At 41.4% G+C, this 27,589-nt stretch overlaps 1 protein-coding gene and 1 long non-coding RNA gene across 4 annotated transcripts in view; one reads left to right on the top strand and one right to left on the bottom strand.

The window, feature by feature from the left end:
• The window catches only part of slc24a4b (solute carrier family 24 member 4b), a 306,750-nt gene extending 283,734 nt beyond the window's left edge, over positions 1-23,016 (bottom strand). For all 3 annotated transcript variants that reach the window (XM_043697208.2, XM_087989693.1, XM_087989694.1), the window contains exons 1-2: positions 22,676-23,016; positions 21,768-21,881 (exon numbers count right to left, since the gene is read on the bottom strand). In XM_043697208.2, coding sequence (XP_043553143.1) covers positions 21,768-21,881; positions 22,676-22,835 — 274 coding nt within the window. In that variant the 5' untranslated portion in view covers positions 22,836-23,016. The remainder of the gene's footprint in view (positions 1-21,767; positions 21,882-22,675) is intronic.
• LOC122553445 (uncharacterized) overlaps positions 22,410-27,589 on the top strand; it is a 31,878-nt gene continuing 26,698 nt past the window's right edge. Inside the window, exon 1 of the long non-coding RNA XR_006312713.2 lies at positions 22,410-22,742. This is a non-coding gene — a long non-coding RNA (uncharacterized LOC122553445). The remainder of the gene's footprint in view (positions 22,743-27,589) is intronic.

Here is a 27,589-nt window from a genome sequence, read left to right on the forward strand (position 1 = left end):
CTGAAAGTGGCCTTCTGGTCTTAGAAGGCAGGGTTTTGACATGAGGTCCAATGTCAATGAGCTATGTTGGACAACTCCATGCAACTGTTATGGAAGCGGCCATTCATTGAAGAATGCTAGTACAGAAATACCTTTATAATTGAGGCAGGAATGGTTCTCAGTAGCTTGCAGAATTGTTTTGGAAGTATCCATTGCATAATTCCACCATACAGTTCTTCATAATTTCCATGCTTTAACTGTCTTTTCAAATTCATTCTGGAGAGATGGGTGATGCTGGCAGTATTGCCCATCCCTAGTTTTTCTGAGTTGATATTAGACACAACCATGGTGAGGTAAAAACAATGACTGCAGATCCTGGAAACCAGATTCTGGATTAGTGGTGCTGGAAGAGCACGGCAGTTCAGGCAGCATCCAAGGAGCTTCGAAATCGACGTTTCAGGCAAAAGCCCTCACAACCATGGTGATACAGGACTGGAGTTACACATAGACCAGATTGGGTAAAGTCAACAGATTATTATCCCTGAGCAGAAATCATGGAACTGTTTGCATTCTATTATAACACCAGTGATGAAAGGAATTAATTATGAGGGTGTTAGATGTGATGCTGGTCAAACAGGTTGTTTTAACTTGGAATGGTCGAGTTTCTCAATAGTTGTTGCAATTACATTCATTCAGGTAAGTGGGCAGTATTCCATCACAGTCCAGACTTGTGCCTTGTAGGTGGAAGACAGATTTTGAGGAGACAGGAGCTGAGCTTCTGTAGTCACTGCAGAATTCCTAGCCTCTGATCTCCTCTTGCAGCCACAGTATTTACGCAGAATGTTGATAGCATGAGGAAGAATGTATAACTTTTAGATTAATTCATATTTTGTATTTTGTATGTTAAGAAGGTGTAAAGCGGTTTTAGTTTCAATTTTATTTAAAAGAGTTCTTTTGTGGTTTTGGCAACAGGGAGTCTGGAGGCTTGGGCATGCATTTTTAATGAGGTTTTACAATCCTTGCAGTGAAGGAAGAAGGGTTTGTCGTTCAATACGCAAAAAACATCTAGTGGCAGGGGTTGGGAGACACAAAGAAAAATCTAGAAGTCAGTCAGCTGATGTGTGCCAGAGAAACACTGCTGGAACTTATGATGAGGGAAATCGTGTTTGTTCTGAAGTTAAAAAAATACTGATTTTAGTTTGTATTTTATCTTTAGAGGCTCAGGGAGAAAGGTACCAGCCAAAGCATCTAGGTTATATGCAGAAATTTCTGGAAGGAAATCAGAACTGAGTGCCAGCCTGAGCAAGAAATCTTGGTTTGGAGATAGTGATCTCTTCAGTAGAGATTTGGCATTTGTAAGGATATTGCTGGCTTGGTATGAAATTGAATCTTTCTCTGATGTCTGTAATGAAATCTTTCCAGTTGTTACCTTTAGTGTAGTATAATTTATGTTTTACTTGTTTATTAAATGGTTTACTCCTTGTGTTAAAATCCTCCGACAAGACTATTGTGAAAGTGTTCGGTAACCAACCTCACAGTTAATAACAAAACAATTTCGGTCCTATTAAACCCAATCTGAAACATCCAATATTAAAAACAGCTCGGGTTAAAAATTAGAAGAGGAATCAGCAATTATAATGCCATTGAATGTGACGGGTTAATGATTATGCCAGGCAAAGTTACACGCCTGCATGTGATCCAGGTCTTGCTGTAATCGAAATGGATTGCTTCAGGATCTATGGAGTCACAGATGGTGCTGAAAAATTGTGCAACCAGCAAACGACCCCATCTTTGACTTTATGAAAGGGGGAATGTTATTGATGAAGCAGCTGAAGATAGTTGGGTGTTGAACACCACCCTGAGGAATTCCTTCAGAGATGTCCTGTGGATGAGATAACTGACCTTTAGCAAACACAGCCAACTTCCTTTGGTGCTTTGTATGTTTCCGACGTGTAAAGGGATGCCCCCCTCCCTGATTCACATTTACTCCAGCCCCACTAGGATTACTTGATACCATTAACAAAAACAAAAATTGCTGGGAAAAACTCAGCAGGTCTGGCAAGGTCTGTGGAGAAAAAGCAGAGTCACTATTTCAAGACTAGTGACCTTTCTTCAGAACAATTTCAGTTTGTGTTTCTGATTTCCAGCATCTGCAATTCCTTGTTTTTTATGCTTAATGCTCAGTTAATTGATGTCAAGGCAGTCACCCTCCCTTCTCTACTTGAGTTCAGCTATTTTGTCCAAGTTTGGACCAAATCTGGAATGACTTCACGGGCTGAATGGACTAATCAGCAGGTTATTGTTGATTAAGTCCTGCTTGATAGCACAGTTGATGACATCTTTCATCATTTTACTGATGATCAAGAGTAGACTGATGGGATGGTAATTGGTCAGCTTGGATTTTTCATGCTTTTTATCGTCAGGACAAAGGTGGGCAATTTTCCACATTGTTGGGTGGATGTCAGTGCTGTAGCTTCATTGGAACAGCTTTGCTAATGGTGAAGCAAGTTCTGGAACACCAGTCCTTAGTACTAATGCCAGAATATTGTCAGGGCCCAGGGCTTTTGCGGTATCCAGTACCTTCAGCCATTTCTTAATATCACATGGAGTGATTCAAATTGGCTGAAGATTGGCATCTGTGCTGCTGGGGATCTCTGGAGGAGGCCACGATGGATCATCCGCTCAATACTTCTGACTGAAGATTGTTACAAATGTTTCAGCCTCATCTTTTGCAGGAGATTTTGGACTTTCCCCATTATTGAGGGTGGACCTATTTATTGAGCCCTGTTCTCCAGTGTATCTATTGTCCACCACTACTGAAGACTGGATGTGACAGGACTACAAATTATAGATCTGATCCATTGATTGTTGAATCAAGTTGCACTGTCTATAATTCACTTCTTATCCTGTGTCATAGCTTCACCAATTTTACACAGCTGGTGCTGCTTCTGGTTTGCACTCTTCATTTATGCAATGCCGCTCCATGGGCTTGCTAATAATGGCAGAGTGGGGGATATGCTGGGCCACGAGGCTAGATTATAGTTGTATATAGTTCTGCCAATGATGATCCACAGCACCTTATGAATGTCTAGATTTGAGTTGTTAGATCTAAGCAAAATTTCTCACATCTAGCACAAGGGTGGTGACACATACAAGATGGTGAGTACCTTTACTGTGAAGGTGGGACCTTGTTTCCACAAGGACCGTGCAGTGGTCACTCCTACCGATATGGTCATGGACAGATGAATCTGTTAGGCAGATTGTAGGTGGGTGATGTACAGGAACAGCTTGGCTGAGGCTGTACTTATTTTGTCTATTGCCACAACATTATCCGGGCCTGTAACCTTTACACTATCCAGTGCCTCAGTCCACAATGTCAAGTGGTGTGAATTGAAGTGGGCTGAAGACTGGCATTAATGAAGCTTTGGAGCAGTGTTCCCTCTAAGCTGTTCAGCCATTCTGAGGTTCTACACACCCCTAATTGGTGTGTCAATGCATTGGTTTCTGGTTTTGGAGGGTGCTGCCATGCACAGACCTTGGGAAGTCCATACGCTGATAAAAATAATCAGAGGGAGCATTGGTTGGGTGACACTGAGATGGAACTTCCATTTGACCTTTCAGTTGAATATAGTCATGCACATTTCAGCATTGTCTCTTGTGTTGATGTGCTGGGCTCATTAAAAGGGGAATATTTGTGGAATTTTCTCTTCCACTTGGTAGTGTCATTGTCCACCAACCTTCCTGATTGAATATGAAATATTGATCTGATTCCTTGGTTGTGGGAACCACTCAGCTTTGTCGATTGCATGCAGCTTCCTCTGTTTAATATGCAAGTAATTCTATGTTGGAGCTGCACAAGTTGGCACCTCATTTTCAGGTATGCCTGTTGCTGCCAATGACATATTCCAAACTCATTTTCTATGAGGTTGATCTTCTACCTGATGGTAAAATGACAGATATGCCTAACCATGAGGTTGCAAATTGTAGTTGAATATAATTCCAATGTTCCTCATGGATGCCTGCTTTTGTGTTGCTAAACCTGCTCTAAGAGAAAGTGAGGATTGTAGAAGCTGGAGATCAGAGATGAGAGTGTGGTGCTGGAAAAGCACAGCAGGTCAGGCAGCATCTGAGGAGCAGGAAAATCGACATTTGGGCATAAGGCTTATGCCTGAAAATTCTATTCTCTTGCTCCTCAGATGCTGCCTGACCTACTGTGCTTTTCCAGCACCACATTCTAAACCTGCTCTAGATCTATCTCATTTATTTGGTGCAGGGTGTCCTCAATGCAAAGATGGGATTGTGCAGTCCTACTAATATTGTCCTGGGCACATATATTTGTGACACATAGATTGGTAAGGACAAGGTTTAATAGCTTTTCCCTCTTAGTTTTATCAGAGTTTGGTCAGCGGTGCTTTGTCCAAGCCTTAGTGCTACACATTGAAGGTTTTTAGAGTATTATGTTCCCATGCAATCCTCTGTAGTTCTCCTATATGATTTTCAACATTGAGGGTAGTAGCAATAAATATGCAGCAAGTTTTCTTGCCCAGAGTTGATCTGACGCTTTGAGACTCCATGGAATCTGGAGTCAATATTGAGGAGTCCTAGAGTCACTGTGTCCTGAGTGCTTTTACAATGGCAACACCACCAGTAGGATATTTCAGCTTTAACCACTGCCACTGGTGTTGTTGGTCCACCAGAGGATGGAAATCTTTTTTTTCTCCTAAAAAAGGGATTAGAGAAGCAGATGGATTTTTAGGACACTCCTGTAGATTCATGGCCATCACTTGTATTTCATTCTGGAGTTATTATTTAATTGAATTTAAATGACCCCAATTGCCATGTTAAGATTTGAATTCATTAGTCTGGACTCTGACTAATTATACAACTGCTCGCACCTCCTCCTCTGGCTTCCCACCCCGCCACAATAATTTGCTGTACAAGTTTACTTCAATCTAGATTTTAATGATTAATCATTGGCATTATCAAACTTCCAGCCATCCAGCTCAAATTTCCAAGTGTACCTTTTACAGGTGCACTGCTAATGCACCAGAATTTGCAATAAGGAAATAAGCATACTGCAAGTATTTCAAAATAACGCATTCTTTAATTTTTCTTTAGAACACGAATTGCTGGTGCTACTGCAGTGCAACATTGCTTGTGTTAGTATTAGATACATCATAGCTATTGTTCTTAATCAGCTTAGGTATTTGAAACAATCTCATCATATTCATAAGGAAAATATGCAATTGCACTGTAAAAAAACCATCTGAGTGATGGAAAACAATGCATAAAACAGTCAACTACAAACTTCCATGAGAACCCTTATCTAAATTGGATAAAGGTTTATTTAATCTTTCTTTCCAACACATGTTAACATCTGTCAAACTAAAGCGAGCTACCCACACTTGCAGGATAATTCTGAAATTGCACTCCATTGGAAACATTTTCCTTCAATTTCCATTGGGACCACTGCAGGCTGCTCCAAAAATAATTCAAAATTTTAAATGATTTTTGTGGGACTAAGAGGAACTCTTATGAAATTTTTAATAGGAAGAGCTTTATGTAAGTGTGCTTCAATGGAATGTGCGATCTGAGAATGGAATTTAATTATGGAGAGATCTGTTATAGCAGTTATTTCTCAATCATGCCTTCATGAGACTAAATTGCTGAAAAACAAGAGTAACCTCGATCCAGTTATTTGTGGTAACATTAAATATGACAGCAGTCTAAATGTAATCATTTAAAATTACAATGACAATAACAAGCATTGAAATGTTTTCAATGGAAAGGATTGGGTAGTGAGCTGAAACAATTATTTCGCTCAAATCCATGCTTGGTCATCTGCATTCTCTCCACTTCAAAAATATAAATATGACTCTTCACTGCTGCCTCTACTGTCCATTACAAAAAGCACCATCGTGCCTGCCCCATGATATTATTCAATATTATTAAAAGTTTTTAAATTACAAAACTTCAGTCATCTCAATGTAGCCAAAACACCTAAGCAAAACTTACAGAGGTAAGCATTGAGCATATTGCCAGGAAAATTTGGAAAACATATTTTAATTTTTTTTTTCTTGCTATCAGGATGCTTACAAACACATATCTTTTCCCATCCTGTAACCCAACCTGATCTCTACCTCTTCCAATTCCACACATCCCCCATTTTCATCGCTCCACATTGCTCATTGTCCTTCAGCTGACTCTGCATCATGTTCTCAATTTCCCTCCCTAAGCGTCTGCCTTTCCACCTCCCTCTCATCTTTTCAGTTACCCACAACATGCTCTTGGTGGTCCCCTGTTCCCACATCTTCTTATGTCACTCTGCATTAAATTTGAAACCTCATCAGCTAAAAGCACTAAATTAATGCAAGTTGCTTTGATATTTAGTTACTGAATTTAAGATGATCATCACCGAAAGGAGGTGCAGAATCCCAAACTCACATTAGCTGAAATGTTTTGATCTTAGTCATGGAGTCATACAGCATGGAAACACACCCTCCAGTCAAATACATCTGCACCAACCAGACATCCTAGTCTGACCTAGGCCAATTTGTCTGCATTTGGCCCATATCCCTCTAAACCCTTCCTATTCATATACCATCCAGATGCCTTCTTTATACCGACCTCCACCATTTCCTCTGGCAGTTCATTCCATACACTCACCTCCCTCTGCATGAAAAAGTTACTGCTCAGATCCTTTTTAAATCTTCCCCGTCACCTTAAACATATGCCCTCTAGCTTTGAACTCCCCAACCATAAAAGACCTTGGCTCTTCACTCTATCCATTCCTGTCAAGACTATATAAACCTCTATAACGTCACCCCTCAGTCTCCAAGGCTCCAGGGAAAATATCCCTCGCCTATTTCGCGTCTCCCCATAACTCAAACCCTCCAATCCCAGCAACATTCTTGTCAATCTTTTCTGCACCCTCTCAAGTTTAACAACATCATTCTTATAGAAAGGCAACCTGGATTGTACGCAGTATTTTAAGAGTTGCCTCACCAATGTCCTATACAGCTGCAACATGACATCCGAACTCCTATGCACAATGTCTTGACTAATGATGGGAAGCATGTGTTAGGAAACCCACTGGCAATAAATACCCACCTGCTCCACTTGTTTTATAAGGTTGCAGATGTCAGCAGCAATGTACCTTCAGGCACTCAACGTCCTGAGTCTCGGGAGCATAGTCCGATTGAGAGAAGTGATTCTCTGCCTGTGACCTGATGTTACAATCTCACCTACGTACAGCTGGATCTTGGTGTCAGTGCCCTTCCCCTCTGCTCAATGGAGGGGCCTGGAAATGAAGAGAAGCCTCCTGGTTTCGCTCCTGATGGTGTGTGGCCCTAGTTCTAGCTAATGAGAGAGAGTAGAAAGTGGAAGTGCATGAACAGCTCTCGATGCACAGAGAAGAATAAGAGCCCTAAAAAGGAGCTGAAGGTCAGTGAAGGTTTAAGTGGGTGAAGTGCCTTCCAAGACGTTAGCAATCACATGTTAAACAATGTAAGAGCAGTAGCCTGTCTCCTGGCCAAGCCCAGAGCTCTTCATAGCATTTCTAGCTTGTCAGTTTTGCTGAAGGACCCCCAACTAGTTGCCGATAGGTCAGGAAACAGGTTTCCTCACTGTGGAATTCAGAACTCAAACAATAAAACAGCCAATAATTGGTTTATTAGCTACCTTAATCATTTCCTAATTACTTACCTAGCCAAGAGAATTTCACATCCATCTTCAAAATCTCCTCAGGAAAAACCAGAATAAAAATGGGATTATGACAGATACCAGAGTGCAGCCAATGGAAGTGATCTTCACAAGATTGTAAAGAATTCTGCCAATGATGTCACCCTCACACCCTCAGACTTCAGTGGGTTCAAATTCTGCACCCAATGGTTGAACGTAAAAGGTTAGACTAACAGAATGCTGCACTGTCGCAGGTAATTTTTGTCCATTGAGACATTCATCAGAGGGTTTGTCTGCCTCTTCAATAGAAGTTAAATATCCCAAAGCAAAGTTTTGACAAGCAGCAGAGAAGTTATCACTGGTGTTCTGGCCAATATTTATCTCCTAATCAGCACCACAAGAAAGAAGTGATCTGGTGTGATCGCAGTGCAGTTTGTCGAAGCTTCCTGTGTGCTGTCACCTCACATGCCATCAGCACTTTGCTGTAAATCCCTGAGAGTACAGTGACTTACAGTGAGACCGCAGCTGGGCTCTGATGGGAGTCAGTGTTTGCACCACTTTACAAGTTCTCTGCACATTAGCCAGAACCCAGAATCTGGAGGTCCCAGCTCCCAACCCAGTGCCAATCATTTTTGCCAGGGGAGAGAGAACATTTAAAAATCCATAGTTCACAGTAGCAGCAAAATGCTTCTGCCTTCAATAAGAAGCAATTTGATTTGCTGGAATGATCAAAACATCATTAATGAGGTTTAGATAATTGAGGGAAAGATCTAAACCTACTGGAGTGCTTTTGAGAGATAAGATGCCCCTTTGGGGCTGTTGAGAGGAGATATTGAATATGTGTAAAAGGTGGATAAGGTCTGTGGAACGGAATAGCTGTGGAGTCACTTAAATCCTCTCTTCCTTAAATTTTGAAGAGACAGAAAAAAAATTGAGCGCTTGCTGTTTTAATAGATGGCTGTGACATTAGCCAAAGACTATTTCAGCATGAGCACCACTTGGCTGTTTCCACAATCTATTACAAACACGATAGGGGGCTTAGAGGTTTACAGTTTGACTAACAATTTGATTACTTATAAAGATATAAGCTGTTTTTGAGGTGCAGCTATGAATACAGTTCTTTTTTAATCTTTGGAGGGGATTAAGTGCTTGAAAGAAATTGTTTTTACAAAAGGTTAGGTATGTTCAAGAACTTAAATGTATTGAATGGGGTGGTATTATGATTTTTTTAAATATAAAGAGGATAGTAGATACTTGGAACATTATTTTATTTCATCTCCCCCCTCCAACTCCTAAGGTCTGCCAATAGTGTGAAGTGGGTCATGTGGCATGAAAGGTATAGGGCAAAAGTTGGTGACTGGGGGTTAACAGAGATAGGCTGAGATAGATAAAATTGATCAGTTGGGGAATCAACACTTCTGAGGAAAGGGCAGGAAAGTGGATTTGGGGAGCATCGGATCAGTCGTGATCTTAATGAATGGTGGAGCAGGCTCAAGCTAATCCTGTTCCTATTTCTTATGGTCTCATGGATTGACATGAGTTGGCACTGAGTTGGCACTGCGGCAAGAAAGAGCTTTGGGGATGTGAAGGTTGGCACTAAGTGGGCATGAGGGTCATCAGTTGACACAGAGAATGAGGGACTCTGCAGGTGGAAGGAATGACATAGGTTAGCGTTGGGTGCGGGGGGTGAATAGGGAATGAGGCCGTGGGAGGGGTTAGGGCTAGAAAGGTGTGTTTGAATTATTGCTTCCATTACACGAGATTCATTGTTGCCTTTTTGGCACCCAACAGCCCATGGTCGCTTCTGCACTATTTTCAAGGTTGATGGATTAAACTCCAATTCAGACTGCCCTCCTGGGAGGACATTCAACTATTTGGAACAATTGCTCCCAAGTCTGGATTTCAGAAGTACCCAACTCAGAAGTGCAAATATGACCCAGTTTCACCAGCTTTGGTGCACCTCTTAAAGCAGACTTGTAGATTTTGGATTCTAACCGATACACTGCGTTGAAGAAGCATCCAGCCACTTTATGAGATAGAAGTCGAGCCTGAAGAGGTTGGTAGATAAATTGGATAGGGATCTGTTGTTCTGCAGATAAGTGAACTTGACCTGTGCTAGCCCCATGGTGTAGTAATTGCACACCAGCAGCATGACACATTACCTTTCCCATACTGTCACCAGGTCTTCTCCTCTGTCACTATGGCGAAAATGAGTACTGCAGATGCTGGAGATTAGAGTCAAGAATGTGATGCAGGAAAAGCACAGCAGGTCAGGCAGCATCCCTGCTCCTCTGTCAATTAATGTAACAGTGATACAGTGCTAACAAGCTTCCTTAATTCATGCAGTAATGCGGACAACATTGGCAGGACCAGCATTTAATAGCCATCTCCATCCACCCAATTTTTCTAATCAACCTGCTCAGAGATGTTATTATACCTCTCACCTCTACAGCAGATGGCATTTGAACCCAGGCCTTCAGGTCCAGGGGTAGGGACACTACAACTGCGCCACAACCCACTCGTCTTGAATACTGAGTGACGTGGTAAGCTGTTTCAGAGGGCAGTTAAGGAGTCAGCCAAGTTGTTGTGGATCTGGATTCTGTAAAAATAAAAGGGCAGATTTCCTTTCCTGAAGTACATTAGTGAAGCAGATAGGTTTTTAAGACATTTTGGCAGTTACATCAGCACCATTGCTGAGACTAGCTCTTTATTCTAGATTTAGGTAACCAACTCACCAAGGCTCCTTCAACAGCATCTTCCAAACCCACAACCTCTATCCACTCTAAAAAACAAGGGTAGCAAATGCATGAGAACGTCACCATCGGCAGGTTTCCCTTCAAGTCACCACACTACCCCAACTTGGAAATAGAATCACTGTTTCGCCACTTGGTCAAAATCCTGAAACTCCCATCCTAATAGCAGTATGGGTGTGACTGCCCATTGCAGACTGCAGTGGTTCCAGATGGCAGCTCAGCACTTTCACAAGGGCAAATTCGGGATGGACAATAAATGCTGGCCTTCCCCGCGACATCCACATCCCATGTACCAAGTTTTTAAAAACTGAATTTAATATCCCCAGCTGCTAAACTGGGATTTGACCTCATGTTTTCAGACCATTGGTCCTAGCATCTTGTTTATTGGCAGAGTAACATCATTACTGTGGCACAGTGGTTAGCACTGCTGCCTCACAGTGCCAGGGACCCAGGTTTGATTCCAGCCTTTGGTGACTGTCGGTGTGGAGTTTGCACATTCTCCCTGTGTCTGCTTGCGTTTTCTCTGGGTGCTCCCGTTTCCTCCCACAGTCCAAAGATGTGCAGGTCAGATGAATGGCCATGTTTTCAGACCATTGGTCCTAGCATCTTGTTTACTGGCACAGTGTTAGATGCATTAGTCAGAGGGAAATGGGTCTGGGTGAGTTACTCTTCGGAGGGTTGGTGTGGACTTGGGCTGAAGGGCCAGTTGTCACATTGTAGGGAATCTAATCTTAACTTGCTACTTTTCGCATAATCTGACATGCAGCAGCCTGGACAGGCCCATCCACCCAGCTGATACTGCCCCAGGCCTCTCAATCAAGCTTCTATCAGCTTTACTGACCTCACAAGGGAAGCAACTCTTCAGAGTATGAGAGGGAGGAAACCTTCTTGCAAGAAAGACACCATCAGTTGGCACTTGATCGTGAATTAACTGGACGGCAGTTTTCATGTTTGCCATTAAACAAATCACCTTTCACACATTTGGCAAAGTGCTCTGCAGTGTGGCTTTACAGCACAGTGCTGATTCAGAATGTCAGCATGTCACAAATGCACAAGTTCCTAAACAGTTTGAATGTCATTTAATTCATGGTTAAAGCATTAGTGTAAATGTAACAAAGTGTGTGAACTCAGTGCAGACCCATATGATTTTGAGTTTCAAGGGATGAGCAGGTCACCTGATTTGCTGCAATTAATTCACTGTTGTCTGCAAGATATTTGGATGGTTCCTCACCTTCCAAGCCTTACTTATCCTGTTGTTGCTTTTGCAATTGCAGGCTTCTCTGTACAGTGAGGCTGAGTAGAGCAACCAATTAAAATGAATTGGTCATTATTGAGGCATAGTGAAGAGAGCCCCACAGATATGTCAAGGCACCTGAAACTTCTTCAGTATCCCAATTGTATACTCTATTATTAATATTGGTGGTCCCCTGGCTTTGATTAAAAGACCACAAGAAGTAGGAGCAGAGTTCGACCGCTCAGTCATAGAGTCATAGAGATGTACAGCATGGAAACAGACCCTTCGGTCCAACCTGTCCAAGCCGACCAGATATCCCAACCCAATCTCGTCCCACCTGCCAGCACCCGGCCCATATCCCTCCAAACCCTTCCTATTCATATACCCATCCAAATGCCTCTCAAATGTTGCAATTGTACCAGCCTCCACCACATCCTCTGGCAGCTCATTCAATACACGTACCACCCTCTGCGTGAAAAAGTTGCCCCTTAGGTCTCTTTTATATCTTTCTCCTCTCACCCTAAACCTATGCCCTCTAGTTCTGGACTCCCCAACCCCAGGGAAAAGACTTTGTCTATTTATCATATCCATGCCCCTCAAAAATTTGTAAACCTCTATAAGGTTTACCTCTATAACCTCTTGGGCTTCAGATTGGTATGACAGGTCGGCGCAACATCGAGGGCCGAAGGGCCTGAACTGCGCTGTAATGTTCTATGTTCTATAAGGTTCGAATCTGCTGCACCATTCAACAAGACGATGGCTGAGCTAATCATTCTTAACTCCACTTTCCTGCTTCTTCCCATAACCTTTGATTCCTTTCCTGATTAAAAAGTCTGTTGATCTCAACCTTGAAAATACTTAATGACCCAGTCTTCCGAGGAAAAGAATTCCACAGATTCACTGCCTGACAGAAGAAATTTCTCCTCAATTGTGTCCGAACTTGGCAAACTTTTATTTTGAAATTATGCTCCCTTGTTCTAGTCTTTCCTAAAGGGGAAACAGCTATCCTGTCAAGCTTCCTAAAAAACATGTATATTTCAATGAGATAACTTCTCTTTCTTCAAAATTTCAATGAGTACATGTCCAAACTACCCTATTTCTTCGCCTATGAACATTTATTTATATCCAAGAAAAACCTAATGAACCTTCTCTCTACTGCTTTCAATGCTAGTATATCTTCCCCAAGATAAGGGACCCAAAACATTCACAGAGTACTCTACACGTCTAACCGGTGCCATTATGACTTTAGCAAGATCTCTCCATGTTTATACTCCTCCTTTTGAAATATATGACCAACAACCTATTTGCTCAAGGTTTGCGAAAAGATTTGTAGCTTGAGTGTCATTTGTCATAGTTGTGGGTATGTTTGCTGAGCTGGGAAGTTGATTAGCAGACATTTTGTCCCCTGTCTAAGTGACATCTTCAGTGCTGAGGTGGAGATGGTCAAGAGTGTCCAGTTTCTGGGAGGGATGATCACTAACAATCTGTCCTGGTCCACCACCCCAATAACACTTCTACTTCCTCAGGAGGCTAAGGAAAGTCAGCATGTCTACAAAGGCGGTGACCAATTTTTATAGCTGCACCGTAGAAAGCATCCTATCTGGATGCAAGCTAGCTGGATGGTTTGGTAACTGCTCTTCCCAAGACCATAAAAAACTACAGATTCATGAACACAGCCCAGTCTATCATGCAAACCAGCTTTCCATCCACTGACTCCATTGTTACTTCCCGCTGCCTTGGTTATATTCTCTTCCACCCTCTTCTGTCAGGCAGAAGTAAAAAAGGTTTGAACACATGCACGAACAGATTCAAGGGGGACAGTGAGGTCTGCAGATGCTGGAAATCAGAGTTGAGAGTGTGTTACTGACCTGCTGTGCTTTTCCAGCAACCACAATCTCAACCACAAACAGATTCAAGACCAGCTTCTTCCCCACTATTATCAGATGTTTGAATAGACCTCTCAAATGTTAATTATGATCTCTTTCTCTCTCTCTGCACCTTCTCTGTGGCTGTAACATTGTCTCCTGAAATCTGTTCTGCTACCCAAATGCATCTGTGATCTGCCTGTACAACATGAAAAACAGCACTTTTCAATGTATCTTGGTACATGTGACAACAATTAATCAAACAAATAAACTCAAACCTTACAGAGTTGGCCAAATCTTTGCTGTATGTGTACAGCTGTACAAAAAATGTAAAGATTCCATGAACATATATAAACCTTCAACACAATACAAAACAAAAATTAAAACTTATTAAATGTCCTTAATAATAGACTCTTGTATTTTCCTAATGGTGTCAGACTAACTGACATATAATTCTGTGTTCTCCTGCTTTTGAAGTTATATTTGTTATCCTCTAATCCATGGGGACCACTGCAGCATCTACAGAAGTCTGAAACAAAACAAAATCAATGCATTTACTATGACTGCAGCCACCTCTATAAAACCCCAAGGGTGTAGTCTATCAGAGTTTCAGATTCAGCAGTTTTGCCAGTACTTTTTCTTTACTAAAATTAATTACTTTTTGTTTCTCACTCTTTTTAAACCTATGGTTCTACATAATTTCCACTATGTTCTTTGGATGTTCTCTTTTGAAGACAAATGCCAAACATTTATTTTCATTTAGATTAGAGTGGTGCTGCAAAAGCACAGCAGGTCAGGCAGCATCCGAGGAGCAGGAGAATTGATGTTTCGGGCAAAAGTTCTTCATCAGGAATAGAGGGCAGGAAGCCTCCAGGGTGGAGAGATAAACCACCACCACCACCACCACCACCAACACCCCCCCCCCCACCACCCCACCCCACCCCTGCATTTATCTCTCCACCCTGGAGGCTTTCTGCCTCTATTCCTGATGAAGAACTTTTGCCCGAAACGTCGATTTTCCTGCTCCTCGGATGCTGCCTGACCTGCTGTGCTTTTCCAGCACCACTCTGATCAAAACTCTGGTTTCCAGCATCTGCAGTCCTCATTTTTACCTATTTATTTTCATTTGTCATTCCCTTATTCCCCAGCAGAATATTGAATATAGGAGTTAGGATGTCATGATGTGGCTATACCGGACATTGGTGAGGCCCCTTTTAAAATACTGTACACAATTCTAGTCACCCTTCTATTGGAAGGATGCTGTTAAACTTGAGGGTGCAGAAAGGATTAACAAGGATGACGCTGGGATTGGAGAGTTTGTGTTGGAGGGAGAGGCTGAATAGGCTGGAGCTTTTTTTCCCCTGGAACAGAGGAGGCTGAGGATTAACCTTATAGAGATTTCTAAAGTCATGAGGGGAATGGATAAGGTCATTTTCCAAGGATGGTGAAGTTCAAAACTAGAGGGGAGAGATTTAAGGTGAGAGGGGAAAGACTTAAAAGCAGGTATAGCAGAGGGTGGCGTGTGTAAGGAATGAGCTACCAGAGGAAATGGTGTAGGCTGGTACAATTACAACATTTAAAAGGCATCTGGATGTGTATACGAATAGGAAGGGTATATTGCGATATGGGCCAAAGGCTGGCAAATGGGACTAGGTCAGATTGGGATGTCTGGTGGGCACAGACAAGTTGGACTGAAGGGTCTACTTGCATGCTCTATGACTCTATAACTTCTGTATAATTTAATGGTCATCCCACATTTCCAGAGGGAACTTTATTCCTGCATTTTCATTAATATGAACAATTTCATGAACAGTTTGTCATTGTTCATCTACCATCATATCTTATTATCTTCCCAAACTGCCTCAGACAACTCACCAAGTTTGGTACATACCCATAGCACTCTTCAAAATAAACTGAAATTTCAACATTCTTGCCTAAGAATTTATTTCTATAAGACTGTTAGAGTCTATTAGAGAATTTATTTCTCTAATCCTGTCTTATTAGGCAGCACCAGATCCACAATAGTCTCCTTCCTAGTTAATTCCTCAACATATCATTCATTCTCGGGATCTGTTTCAAATTCATTGCATGAACTCATCCCTCAAGTTACATTTGTCAATTTGGCATGCCCAGTTGTGTGAAGATTAAAGTTATCCTCAATATTGCATTATGCTTGTTACATACTCCTTTGATCTTACACATCAATATTCTATCCAGTATTATTAGGTGACCTATAAATTACTGCCACCAATTTCTTCTGTGCTTGTTTCCTTTTTAACTTCCACCCATACTGATTCTAATCTTGCTTTTCTGAGATAAGATACTTTCCAACTTCTGCTTTTATCTCATTTTTACTATCAGGTTACATCACCGACTTTTCCATTTTGCCTACCTTTTCTAAAACTCAAGTACCCTGGAAAATTTAAGTCCCCAATCTTGGTCACCCTGCATACCTTGGTCACCCATCTCTGTAAGGGCCACTAGGTCAAACCACTTTATCAATACTTGTACCATTATTAAATTCTCTGTTCATTCCAGTCTCTATCTGCTTGATTTTAACTAAGTTACTTCTCTGCACTAGTCTTAAGAACAAAGAACAGTACAGCATAGGAATAGGCCCTTTAGCCCATTAAACCTGTACCAATACATACATCTTTCTAAACTCTACACAGTCTATATTCCCTGCCTATTCTTGTATCTGTAAAGATGCCTCTTAAACATTGTTAATGCATCTGCTTCTACCACTTCCAGGCCTCTGTGTAAAAAACTTGCCTCTCACATCTCCTTTAAACTTTCTCCCTTTTACCTTAAACCCAGGCCTCTTAGTAATTGACATTTCCACCCTTTGGAAAATGACTTCAACTATCTGTTCTATCCATGCCTCTCATAATTTTGTAAACTTCTATCAGGTCGCCACCTCAGAATCCAATGTTCAAGTTTGTCCAATCTCTCCTCACAGCTAATACCTTCCAACCAGGCAACATTCTCGTAAACCTTTTCTGAACCCACTCCAAAGCCTCCAGATTCTTCTGGTAGAGTCCATAGAACAGGACTGTCCGCAATATTCCAAATTTGCCCGAACTGAAATTCTACACATCTGCAACATAACTTGCCAATATTTATCTACACTTTGACCAATAAAGGCAAGCATACCATATCCTTTCTTGACCATTTTATGCACTTGTGTTGCCATTTTCAGGGAACTGTGGACCTGTACCTAGATACACCTGTATGTTAATGCTTCTTAGTATTCTGCCAATTACTGTACACTTTCCTCCCGCATTAGACCTTCCAAAATGCATCACGTTGCATTTGTCTGAATTAAATTTCATCTGCAATTTGTCCACCCACATCTCCAGCTGTATCCTCTGGCAATTATCCTCACTGCCCACAGCTCTCCCAATCTTTGTGTTGTCTGCAAACTCACTAATCAGATCACCCATGTTCTCCTCAAATCATTTATATATGTTACAAACAATAGGTCCCAGCACTGATTCCTGCAGAACCCCACTGGTCACAGATCTCCTATCAGAAAAATACCCTCCCACTACTAGTCACTGTCTTCTTTAACCAAGCCAGTTCTGTATCCACCTTAATAGCTCTCCACCGATTCCATGTAACTTCAGATGCTGTATTAGCCTGATGTGGCTTGTCCATGGCCTTGCTAAAGTTCATGTAGACAACATCAATGGCCTTTCCATTATTAATGACCTTTGTCACTTCACTAAAAAACTCAATCCATTTTGTAAGATGAGATCTTCCTCACAAAAAGCCATGTTGCTTATCATTAATAAGTCCATATTTCTCGAAATGTGAGTAAATCCTGTCCCTAAGAAACTTCGCCACTAACTTCCCTACTACTTACGTAAGACTCATCAGTCTGTAATTACACAGATTATCCCTGTTGCAAAACAAGGAAGCAAAGGAACAACGTTCACTATTCTCCAGTTGTCTGGGACCTCTCCTGTAACCAAAAAGGATACAAAGATTTTGTACAAGGCCTCATCAATTTCCTCCTTTACCTCTCTCAGTATTCTTGGATAGATCCCAATAGCTCCTAGGGACTTGTCTACATTAATGCTTTTCAAAACATCCAACACCTCCTTTTATTTTGACCTAAAATATCAACATGGTCCTCTCTACACCCACTCTCCACCATGTCCTTTTCATTTAGGAGCCTACTCCTTGTTTAAGTAGACTCCTACTTTCTTCATATTCTTCAAGAACTCTGTCTTCAGTTTCCGAAACTATTCATACACCTTTCTTTTCTTTTCAATTAAGCTTATAATTTCTCCATTTGTTTCTTCTTCAGAGGTATAACTTTATCCTTAGCTGAACCTTCTTCTCCCTTTATTAATTTAAAGACCAAGCCATCATCGTAGCCATTTTATCCTCCACAACGCTGAACCAAGCTGAGTTTAAATGGGCACAATACTAAAGAACCAACCCTATTGTTCCCCAGAATGAGCATCTTCCAATCCACAAGGACCATTCTAGAATCTGGAGAATTCTGTACGATCAAAACAGTCCATCCACTGGATGGATTTGAAACTCCTGACAATTACACCACTCTTGCACCCTTTCATTGGTTGTTTTCTGCTGATTTGTATAGATCAGGTAGCAATCTACAGATCATTACTTTTGAGGTTCTGGCTCTTAATTTGTAACTTAGCTTCTCAAACTCTCATGGCTGAGCTTCATTCCAACAACGTTGTTCATTCCTATATGGACCACAGCAATGAGAATCCTCCTCCTCCAGTTCCAACTCTGAGGAAACATTCTTAACCCTGTTATTGGACAAACAAACACAGCTTGGGGGCTCACAGAGAAGCTGAAAATAATATTATCTGACTATACTTTCCACTACCATTCCCATATTACTTTTCGCACTCTGCATTTAGATGGGTTCCAGTACTAAAGTGTTGTGATCAATTTATTAGTCTTCCCATCTGCTTTTGTTCTGATTGAAAATGGTTGCAAGTACTCATACCTGTTGGACAATTGCATATTAGATGCCTCTATTACATATCTTCCTGAGTCACTGTCACATTGTTTGTCTCTGACTACTAACCAAATCTAAACTACATCTAATCTAAGCATCTGACTACCTCCTAGATCAAAATGTCGAAGTAATTACCTTATCTGATACATGGTAATTTCTGCATTGATGTCTCCAGTTCAATACCTCTTGTTGCAGGTACTATTGTTGTGGTTGTTCAGGATTTCCCTGATCTCTTTGATATCCCACATGCTCCAAATGCATCATATTTCCAGCACTGCCTGCTCTATTCAATTTTGTTTTATTTATTTTGACAAATTGAAGGTTTATGTAATTAATGCATTTGGATTATTTTTAATTTTGAAACTAATTAATTTAACCAGTTAAAATTATTAATTTAACAAAATAAAAGTTCTGGATTTTAAGTTTTAAATAATTACTGCCTCCAGTTTACACACACCATGACACCACATTCTCATCTTGCTTAAGGAATTTCTTTCTTTTGGGTTTGTTGGTGACTGTCTTGAGTCACCTCCAGTCACGTTCTTCTCAACAAGTGGAAATACCCTCTCTGAATCCACATTCATAATACCTTTCATAACTTCAAATAGCTCAATCCTTCTGCTCACACAAGAAATGAGGCCTGTTCACTCTTTCCTGTAATGTGTCTCCGATATCACCCTAATGGATCTTCTCTACACGATCTCCAGTGTTTCTATATGATTTCTGCAACATGACAACTAGAAATGCAGGTTTAAGATCATTTCACTAATTTTCAATGCCTCTAGAAATAAAGCCTAGTGCTCAGTTTGCTTTTTATTATGACCTTGCTAACCTGTGTCACAATTTTCAGAGATTGTGAGTCAAGATTCCTTTCTTCCTCCATCCCACTTAGACTTGCATCTTTCTTGTGACCTCTGTATTCTTCCCACCATAGTATTTATACTGACTCCCATTTACCTGTGTTAAACTTTATTTAGCAATGACTTGTTCATTTGTGGTTTATTAATTCCCCTCTGTAATTACACACACACAAACTTAAATATTGTACTGTTAATTTTAGGTCCTGTTTGAAAACACCAGCCAGTGATTATCATGATTTGCCGATGTTATCCATCCTCACACTCACAGATTTGTGGTTTATTGCCTTTCCAATAATTTGCACAAACATTTCTGGTTGACTGTGCTTGATGTGGGAGGTCATTCTAAGGAAATTGCAACTCCTGATAAGATTTGAAAAGCTGTGATGAACTGCTAAAGTTGCACATTGCATGCATTATTATAAAATAGCACACCAATAATCTTCATATTCATATAGACTGAAGAACAGAAGGAGATTATAGTCATCAGAATGCGATTATTGCAATCAGAATATGATTATGCATAAAATCATGTACAAGTTTCACATTTTATATTTTAGATTACATGCATAATTCAAGACGAATTTGAAAAATGAATTTGATTTTGATATGTTGTCAGGACATTTTCAAAACATACTGTGAATCCAGTTAGATTTCTCTCCTCATGTAGAAACAATTTGTTTTAATTCAGCACAGAATGATGAGAATCCCACTGTTGCCCATCTATTATCCAAGGAAGTATTTCTAACTATCAAATGTGGAAGTATGCTAGAATTCGTGAATACAGAAAATACCTTTGAGTGCACACTTTTGAAACGCCTGTCACAGATGCCCTGGAAAAATGATGCATACTATATTTCTCAATTACCAAAGGTAATCCTCTTATCTCCACATCTTGAATATTGCATTCTAGCCTTAAACAACATTACTGCTTCCAACAACATTGCAATTCCACAGATCTCACTGGAAGCTGTTTTCCTGTGTTCTAGAAAGTGGGCATATAGTATCATCTGGGATCTGAGCAGACAGGACAAAGATAACAAGGCTCATCTGATTTTAAATTGATAGAAATTCAAATGGGCTGTTTCTAGACAAACATTTCACTCCACCTATTTCATTGTTTGTCTCAATTCAGTGATACAATATTTTTATAATTACAAAGTCAGCCCCACTTTCACCCTGTGTGGTACTTATTCACATAGGTTAGTGATCACTTTGCCTCCAATCCTAATCCCGACTCATATTTATCCAACTTCTGGTTAAATAACCAGTATCAACCAGTAATGGAATCTCCCTGCACTGTTTTATTCCATGAAACTCTATAGCACAGAAACACATCATTAACCAAGAAAGGTTTATATTGTCATGTGTGCTCTCCACCAGCTCACATTTTTCAACATCTCTTTTTTATTTGTTTCTCCCTCATGTGTTTATTTAGCTTCCTTTCAATGCATCGATGATACTAATGCAATTTGCACACAATTAGTTGATTTCACATTCACTCTGCTCCCTGAAAAATGAATCATCTCCTTATTGGATTTGTGTGATTAATTGCTATAGTTTCAGAATCCCCCTAAGTGGAAGCATCTATATGCCTGCTCTATCAAATCTCATCATTATTTTGAAAACCTCCATCAGGTCATCTCTCCAGAGAAAAGCAATCCAGCCTGTTAACTCTGTTTGAAGCTAGTTATTTTTAAACCTGTGCCCTCTTACACTGACCCAACAATCCAGGCCACATGGTTTATTAACACTTTCAGCATCTTAAAGGCCTGGACCATTTTGCATTCAATGGCAAAATAAAATGGAAGAAGGTAAGTATAAAATCACTTGAACAGAAACTTGGAACGTGCCAGTGCGTTGTGCTGTTTATTCAAGGGAGAAGAGACTGTCCCAGTGAAAGTTTTATGACACAGGGGGTCATGGTAACCATATGTTGAGCATAAGAAGCTGCACATTAAACAGCCACATAAACTAGAAACTCCGCAAGGAACACAGAATCATTCCAAAAAGTTGTTTAAGGGGAGGAGGGTTCTAACTTCTACAAGCAATTTCAACCCAAACATTTAACCAGTGTCAGTCTGAATCTGCTGGAATAGATCAGAGGGCGCCGTGCATCTATTTGAATAAATTGTGATGCTAAAGGGACGTGACAGGAAAGGTACCAAGTCAGGAGTTGTGTGTATCTTCTGCAGTAAACGTTGCTTGAGTCTCCCAAGCGGCACAAGAGCAGTTCTACCACAATGCCTTTGACACGTTCATACAAAGTGGTTTCTATGGCAGCATATATTCGGTTAGAGCCACATCCAATCCGGATCAACATTTTATGACTGCTCAGAGGAGTTAGGTTGTTGAAGAGAAGGAGATGAAGGAGCAGCTTTGTGGTGTACTCCTTACCTGGCTCTGTGCAGTTCTTCGCTTGAGTCTCGTTGGCGGTCACCGCGACCATTAACTTCCTGTTCCGCCACTGTAGATCCAGTGTGGCTGGGTGTCCAGTGGCCTTCCCGTTTTCTGTTGGAATTATCAATTAGCACGTGTTATTCTTTCATGGGGAGGACGCCGATTCCTTAGCCGGGGGACGCTGGCGTCGAAATCTCCCTCCAGCCCCAAACCTTTGATATGATCTTTCATTCAAAACTCTCCATCTCCTGCAAGTAATAGGCTGCAGCACCCTTTTCAAAACTTATTGCTACAAGATCTTAATATCAAACGGAACCATTCCGGGCAACAAATTGAGCAAATACCAAACACCATTCATTCATAAAACCCGAACAATTGCAGAGACTCAAATGAATAATACTTTTAAAATCTCCATGAATGCGCCCTTTCAGAGAGAACTTGATGCATTTTATCACGTCGTTTTTTTTTGGTGAGGGGGCAATCTTGAGGGGTTAAAGATGACAGGCATGGTAAAAATAAACCACCTTGACAAAACGAGATGAAACTTACACATCTCATCCACGGTGGCTACATTGAGGAAGCTATATTTTGGAAAGAAATTTAGTCTATAAATATCAGGGACTATAATCCTATCGATTTGGACAAGGCCACATAGAACTCGGGTTATGAGTTCATGCCTCCGCTGCTGTCATGGGGAGCTATAAAAACTTAAAAGAGCGAAATCATTCCAGTTGCAACAATCCAAATCACCGGCATTATATTTCAACACAAGGCGGCTGCGAGTTCTACGTTTTAATTTAAAGGCATCTCGTTTACAATCGATTAAACCTCTCTCCGTTTCCAGCCAACAAAGGCAATGATGAGTGGAAAAGTTCAATTCTTCGACAGGGCACTCTCTCACTCACCTAGTCTGGAGAACAGGCTGCACAAACACCACGCCAGGAGCAGAATACTGCAGGAAACGCCGACCTGGTACAGGAACATCTCTTTCCTCCTGCGAACTTTGGTCATTTTTGCAAACGTTGACATTATTGTATTCCTCGGTCGCTTGGTCCTGGAATCCATCGCCTCTGACAATATGTTTTTGTGTTATTGCGAGCGGGGTTGGGGGTGGGGGTGGATGGTTGGAGAACCTATTTTTTTCTCTCTCTCTGTGTCCCTCCCACCCCCTTTTCCAGTATGTTTAAACTCGGGCGCCAGTTCTCATTGCATGGCTTTAAAGGAGGGATAAGCAAGGCTTGATGCAGTGTCGTGATCACATGTGAGCTGCGGGGTTTAGAGACCCGGCGAGAGAAAGAGAGAGACAGTGTGAGACACAGTGAGAGAGTGAGAGACTGTCAGTTTCAGGATGCTCGCAGCTTCGTGTAATGACGAAAGCTCGTCAATTTCTTCGAATGGGGATTTTTCTTCCCCCCCCCCCCGTCACACCGAAGATTGACAAAGCAGCCGGCGCCTCTTTTTTTTGTTAAGGGAAAATTTCAAAGTAAAATGATCAACTGATAAATTGTAGATCCTGATTAATACTTAAGCAAAAAAAAAAGTCAAGTTCTTGGTGCTGGTTTCAATGTGCTCCCAGAGCCGTGTGACACTCACGGCCAGTTACTGAGTCGCTGCTCTTCCCAGTTTGATGCCGAGAACTTTAACTCCGCCGAACATGGGCTTTGAGACTGGCGGCTGATCCCTGACAACATTAGAGCGGCATAATCCCTGCTTTCTGCCGAAAACCGGCAGGAATTATCCTGTGTGTGTGTGTGTGAGAGAGAAAGAGAGACACAGAGAGACCTTGGTTAAAATTTGAAAATAGGGAGAGCAGCCCTTTATGCATTATCATTGCCTATCGTACACCAGGTGAATGGTGGTTTAAGTATGGGGTGAATACACTGAATAAGGAGCATTTGGCGATTTCAACTTTTATATTAGGGGTCGACAGGACGCGGCTTCTTAATCGGTTCTGACGTTACCAAATAACAGCGCCTCTGCTTGAGTTGGAGGTGTCAAGTATTTTTGCTTCAGATGTCAATATGAATGAGAGGGACAGGTTGGAGCCGTGCGTATTTCAGGTCGAGAGTCAAGTCCCAATCCTGAGCGCTGGTTCCTCTTGCCTCTGAGAGGCGCTCAGCCACACGCTGGGAACACTAGTAGAACCGGGGGATTAATTACTTCCTATCATCCTCTCTGTAAAATGAATGCGATCCCGGAAGGAGGATTGCTGACCAGGGCGTTTGTTTAACAAAATGTGTGTTTAGCTAAATTGGTTGTCTGGAGATTCGTGTCATGTGAGAAGCGCATTGCCAATCACAGCCAACATGTGGACTGCTGATTGCAGACTCTCTTTCTGACTCCAGAAGTCGAGGGAAGCCATTCGTTTGGTCACACCACCAATTTTCATGTTGCCTGCAAACTGACTCATCATACCTCCGACATTCATGTCAAGATCATTAAAAGATAAAGTCACCATAGCCTAACTGGACCACAGGGCTCCTCTCTCATTAGATAAAGAGAGGGACGAATGGTGGTGGGTCACTAAATCTCAGGTGAAGGGCAAACATGAGAAGCTGAATCCTTCATGGTAACCTCAGCCAGTGTGAGAATTGAACTCATTTGTGTCACGCTGCATTATGAACCAGCTGTACAGCCAATTGAACTTTCTACAGTATTCTAGGGCAGCCACAGTATTAAGCTGTCAGTAGTTGCTATAAGCTTTTTTTCCCTTTATCTAACCTTTATATCCCTTGATGTCCAGGATTCTCAGCATTTGTTGGTCCCATCCTGCCCCATTACAGGAACATGTTGAGACGGCATTCTTATTATTGCCCCGTTGAATGGCTGATACCACTCGGATGTGGATTTAGAATTGTTATTTCCAGGCTATCCAGAAACAAAATTCCCAATTCCCGGAATTTGTAGCCCTCCCTCCTGCTCCAAATTTTCAATTACACATTCATCTTTTTAATCACCTATTCCTGTATTCACTAGCACATGGGACTAGTAGTAATCCAAAGATTATAACCTTTCAGGTTGTGTTTTTAAACTGCTACTCACTGCAAGATGAAATCCTTCTTTTTACTTGTACCGCTAGTCACAATGAGAACCATGTCCTCGGACTGTTCACCCACCCCCATCCCCCAGCCCCCTTCAGAATACCCTGCAGCTGTTCAGTGACATCCTTAATCTTGGCCCTGGCAGGTAATATGCCATCTTGAGGTCACATCTGAAGTCGCAGGAATGCCTGCCTGTACCCCTCACTATTGAATCCCCACCACTAATATTCTCCCTCACTTTCTGCTTCCTCCTTATGCAGCTGGGCTCCACAGATGAACGTGGGTGGCACAGTGGTTAGCACTGCTGCCTCACAGCGCCAGAGACCTGGGTTCAATTCCCACCTCAGGCGACTGACTGTGTGGAGTTTGCACATTCTCCCCGTGTCTGCGTGGGTTTCCTCCGGGTGCTCCGGTTTCCTCCCACAGTCCAAAGATGTGCAGGTTAGGTGAATTGGCCATGCTAAATTGCCCATAGTGTTAGGTGAAGGGGTAAAGATAGGGGAATGGGTCTGGGTGGGTTGCGCTTCGGCGGGTCGGTGTGGACTTGTTGGGCCGAAGGACCTGTTTCCACACTGTAAGTAATCTAATCTCTTCCACCACAGAAAACCTGTTCTTGAGTGAGATGCATTCTGGGACTTTTCTGAAGAGCTGCCAACTGCTCTTCTTCTGACTCTTATTATCTCTCTGGCTGTGCTTCCTTAAGCTGCAGTGTGACCTCATCAAAAAACATACTATCTCAGTCTAATGGATGAAATACTGTGCTTCCAGTCAACACTCAAGCTCCAAGACCCAGTGTTCAAGCTGATCAAATCAATGGCACATCCTGCAGACGTGGTCATCCAGACTGTATTCTGCATCTAAGACTTACCAAACACTGCAGGTTGTAGAACACACAGGACTGAGCTCCCTTGCCACTCCCTACCTTAGTCTTAAAAGTACTTTGCTTGTGTTAACTGTACTGTTCTTCCCTTACTTACTTAAGGTTACTTACATTATTTTGACAGATTGATCCTGAATTTCACCTATTTTTGGTGCTTAATATTAAACTTTTCTAATTTATAGCAATTTACAGACAGTTCCTAGCATTGGTTTCTAACAAATGAATAAACTTAGACACTTTCTGTGATACAAAGTTAAAAATCATACAACACCAGGTTATAGTCCAACAGATTTAATTGGAAGCACTAGCTTTTGGAGCGCCGCTCCTTCATCAGGTAGTTGTGGAGGACAAAATTATAAGACACAGAATTTGTAGCAAAAGTTTACAGTATGACGTAACTGAAATTATACATTGAAAAAACCTTGATTGTTTGTTGAGTCTCTCATCTGTTAGAATGACCATAATAGTTTCACTTCTTTCATGTGTAAATCACAAAACTTTTTTTTAAAAGTTATATTCTCAGGTTAACTGTAACAATTGGTGTCAGCCAGATAAGATGTTAAGATGTTGAAGGTGTTAGCCCCCGTGTTCCCTGTCTATGCCATAATGTTTAGACTGATTCTGATTTAAAAAGTGAGATAACAGAGTCTTACATGGATTCATGCAGTTTTTGAGCAAAGTACAATGTAACTCTGCAAGTACAAATTCACCCCACAAATTATATGTATATGTGTGCATGTGTGTTTGTGTGTGTGTCTGTCTGTCTGTCTGTCTGGGGTGGGCGGTTGTGAATGTGAGAGACAGTGTACATGAGTGTGTGTGTAAAGTGTCTAAGATGCTGACTGCAAGACACTATTCCTGGACTGGTACACAGTGATGCTGACTCAGGGCACTATTCCTGGACTGTTGCACCATAATGCTGTCTGCAGGACAATTTAATCACACCCAACAGATTCTGTTCATCTTGTCAGTTATCATGTTGTCAATACCATATTATTAATTATTGTTCAGGTTCAGGAACATTTATGGTACATAAGATACTGAAGTAGTCTTTGTCCAAATGCAATAAGACCAAGGCAACATCCAGGCTTTGGCTGATGACTAGCAGTTAACATTGACGTCTCAAAATTACTCAACAACGAAAATCTCCAACAAAAGAAAATCAAACATCCCGGCATTCAACAGCATTATCATTGCTAAATTCCACACTATCAACATTCTGGGCGCTACCACTGACCAGAAACTGAACTTGACCAGCCATATGAATATTGTGGCTATAAGAGTAGATCAGAGGCTTGGAATTCCATGGTGATTAATTCACTTTCTGACTCCCCATTGCTCATCCACCCCTCACAAAGCACAAATCAGGTATATAATGAAATACTCTCTACTTGCCTGGATGAGTGCAGCTCCAACAACACTCACGAAGCTTGAGACCATCCAAAACAAAGCAGCCTATTTGACTGGCATTCCATCCACCATCTTTAAATTGCATTCCCTTCATCTTGGTCACAAGGTGGTAGATGTGTGTACAATCTTCAAGTTGAGGTGCTCACTGAGGCTCCTTCGCCAGCACCTTCTAAGCCTATAACCTCTACCACATAGAAAGACAAGGGTAGCAGACATATATGAATACCACCACATACAACCTACCCTCCAAGCCACACACAATCATAATTTGGGACTGTATTGCTGTTCATGTATTTTCATTGAGTCAAAATCCTGGAATGTCCTTCCTAATAATACTGTGACAGTTCCTACATCCAAAGGACTGAGTGTTCAAATAGGCAACTAAACATCATCTTCTCCAGGGCAATTAGGAATGGGCAATAAATGCTGACCTAGCCAGCAATACAATAGCCAATGAATGAATTTTTAAAAAATTGCACGGTGCCTTC

This window comes from Chiloscyllium plagiosum, unplaced genomic scaffold, assembly GCF_037043375.1.
Source record: "Chiloscyllium plagiosum isolate Xiang-an unplaced genomic scaffold, Cpla_swu_hap1 HiC_scaffold_8, whole genome shotgun sequence".
In the NCBI taxonomy this organism is placed as follows: domain Eukaryota; kingdom Metazoa; phylum Chordata; class Chondrichthyes; order Orectolobiformes; family Hemiscylliidae; genus Chiloscyllium; species Chiloscyllium plagiosum.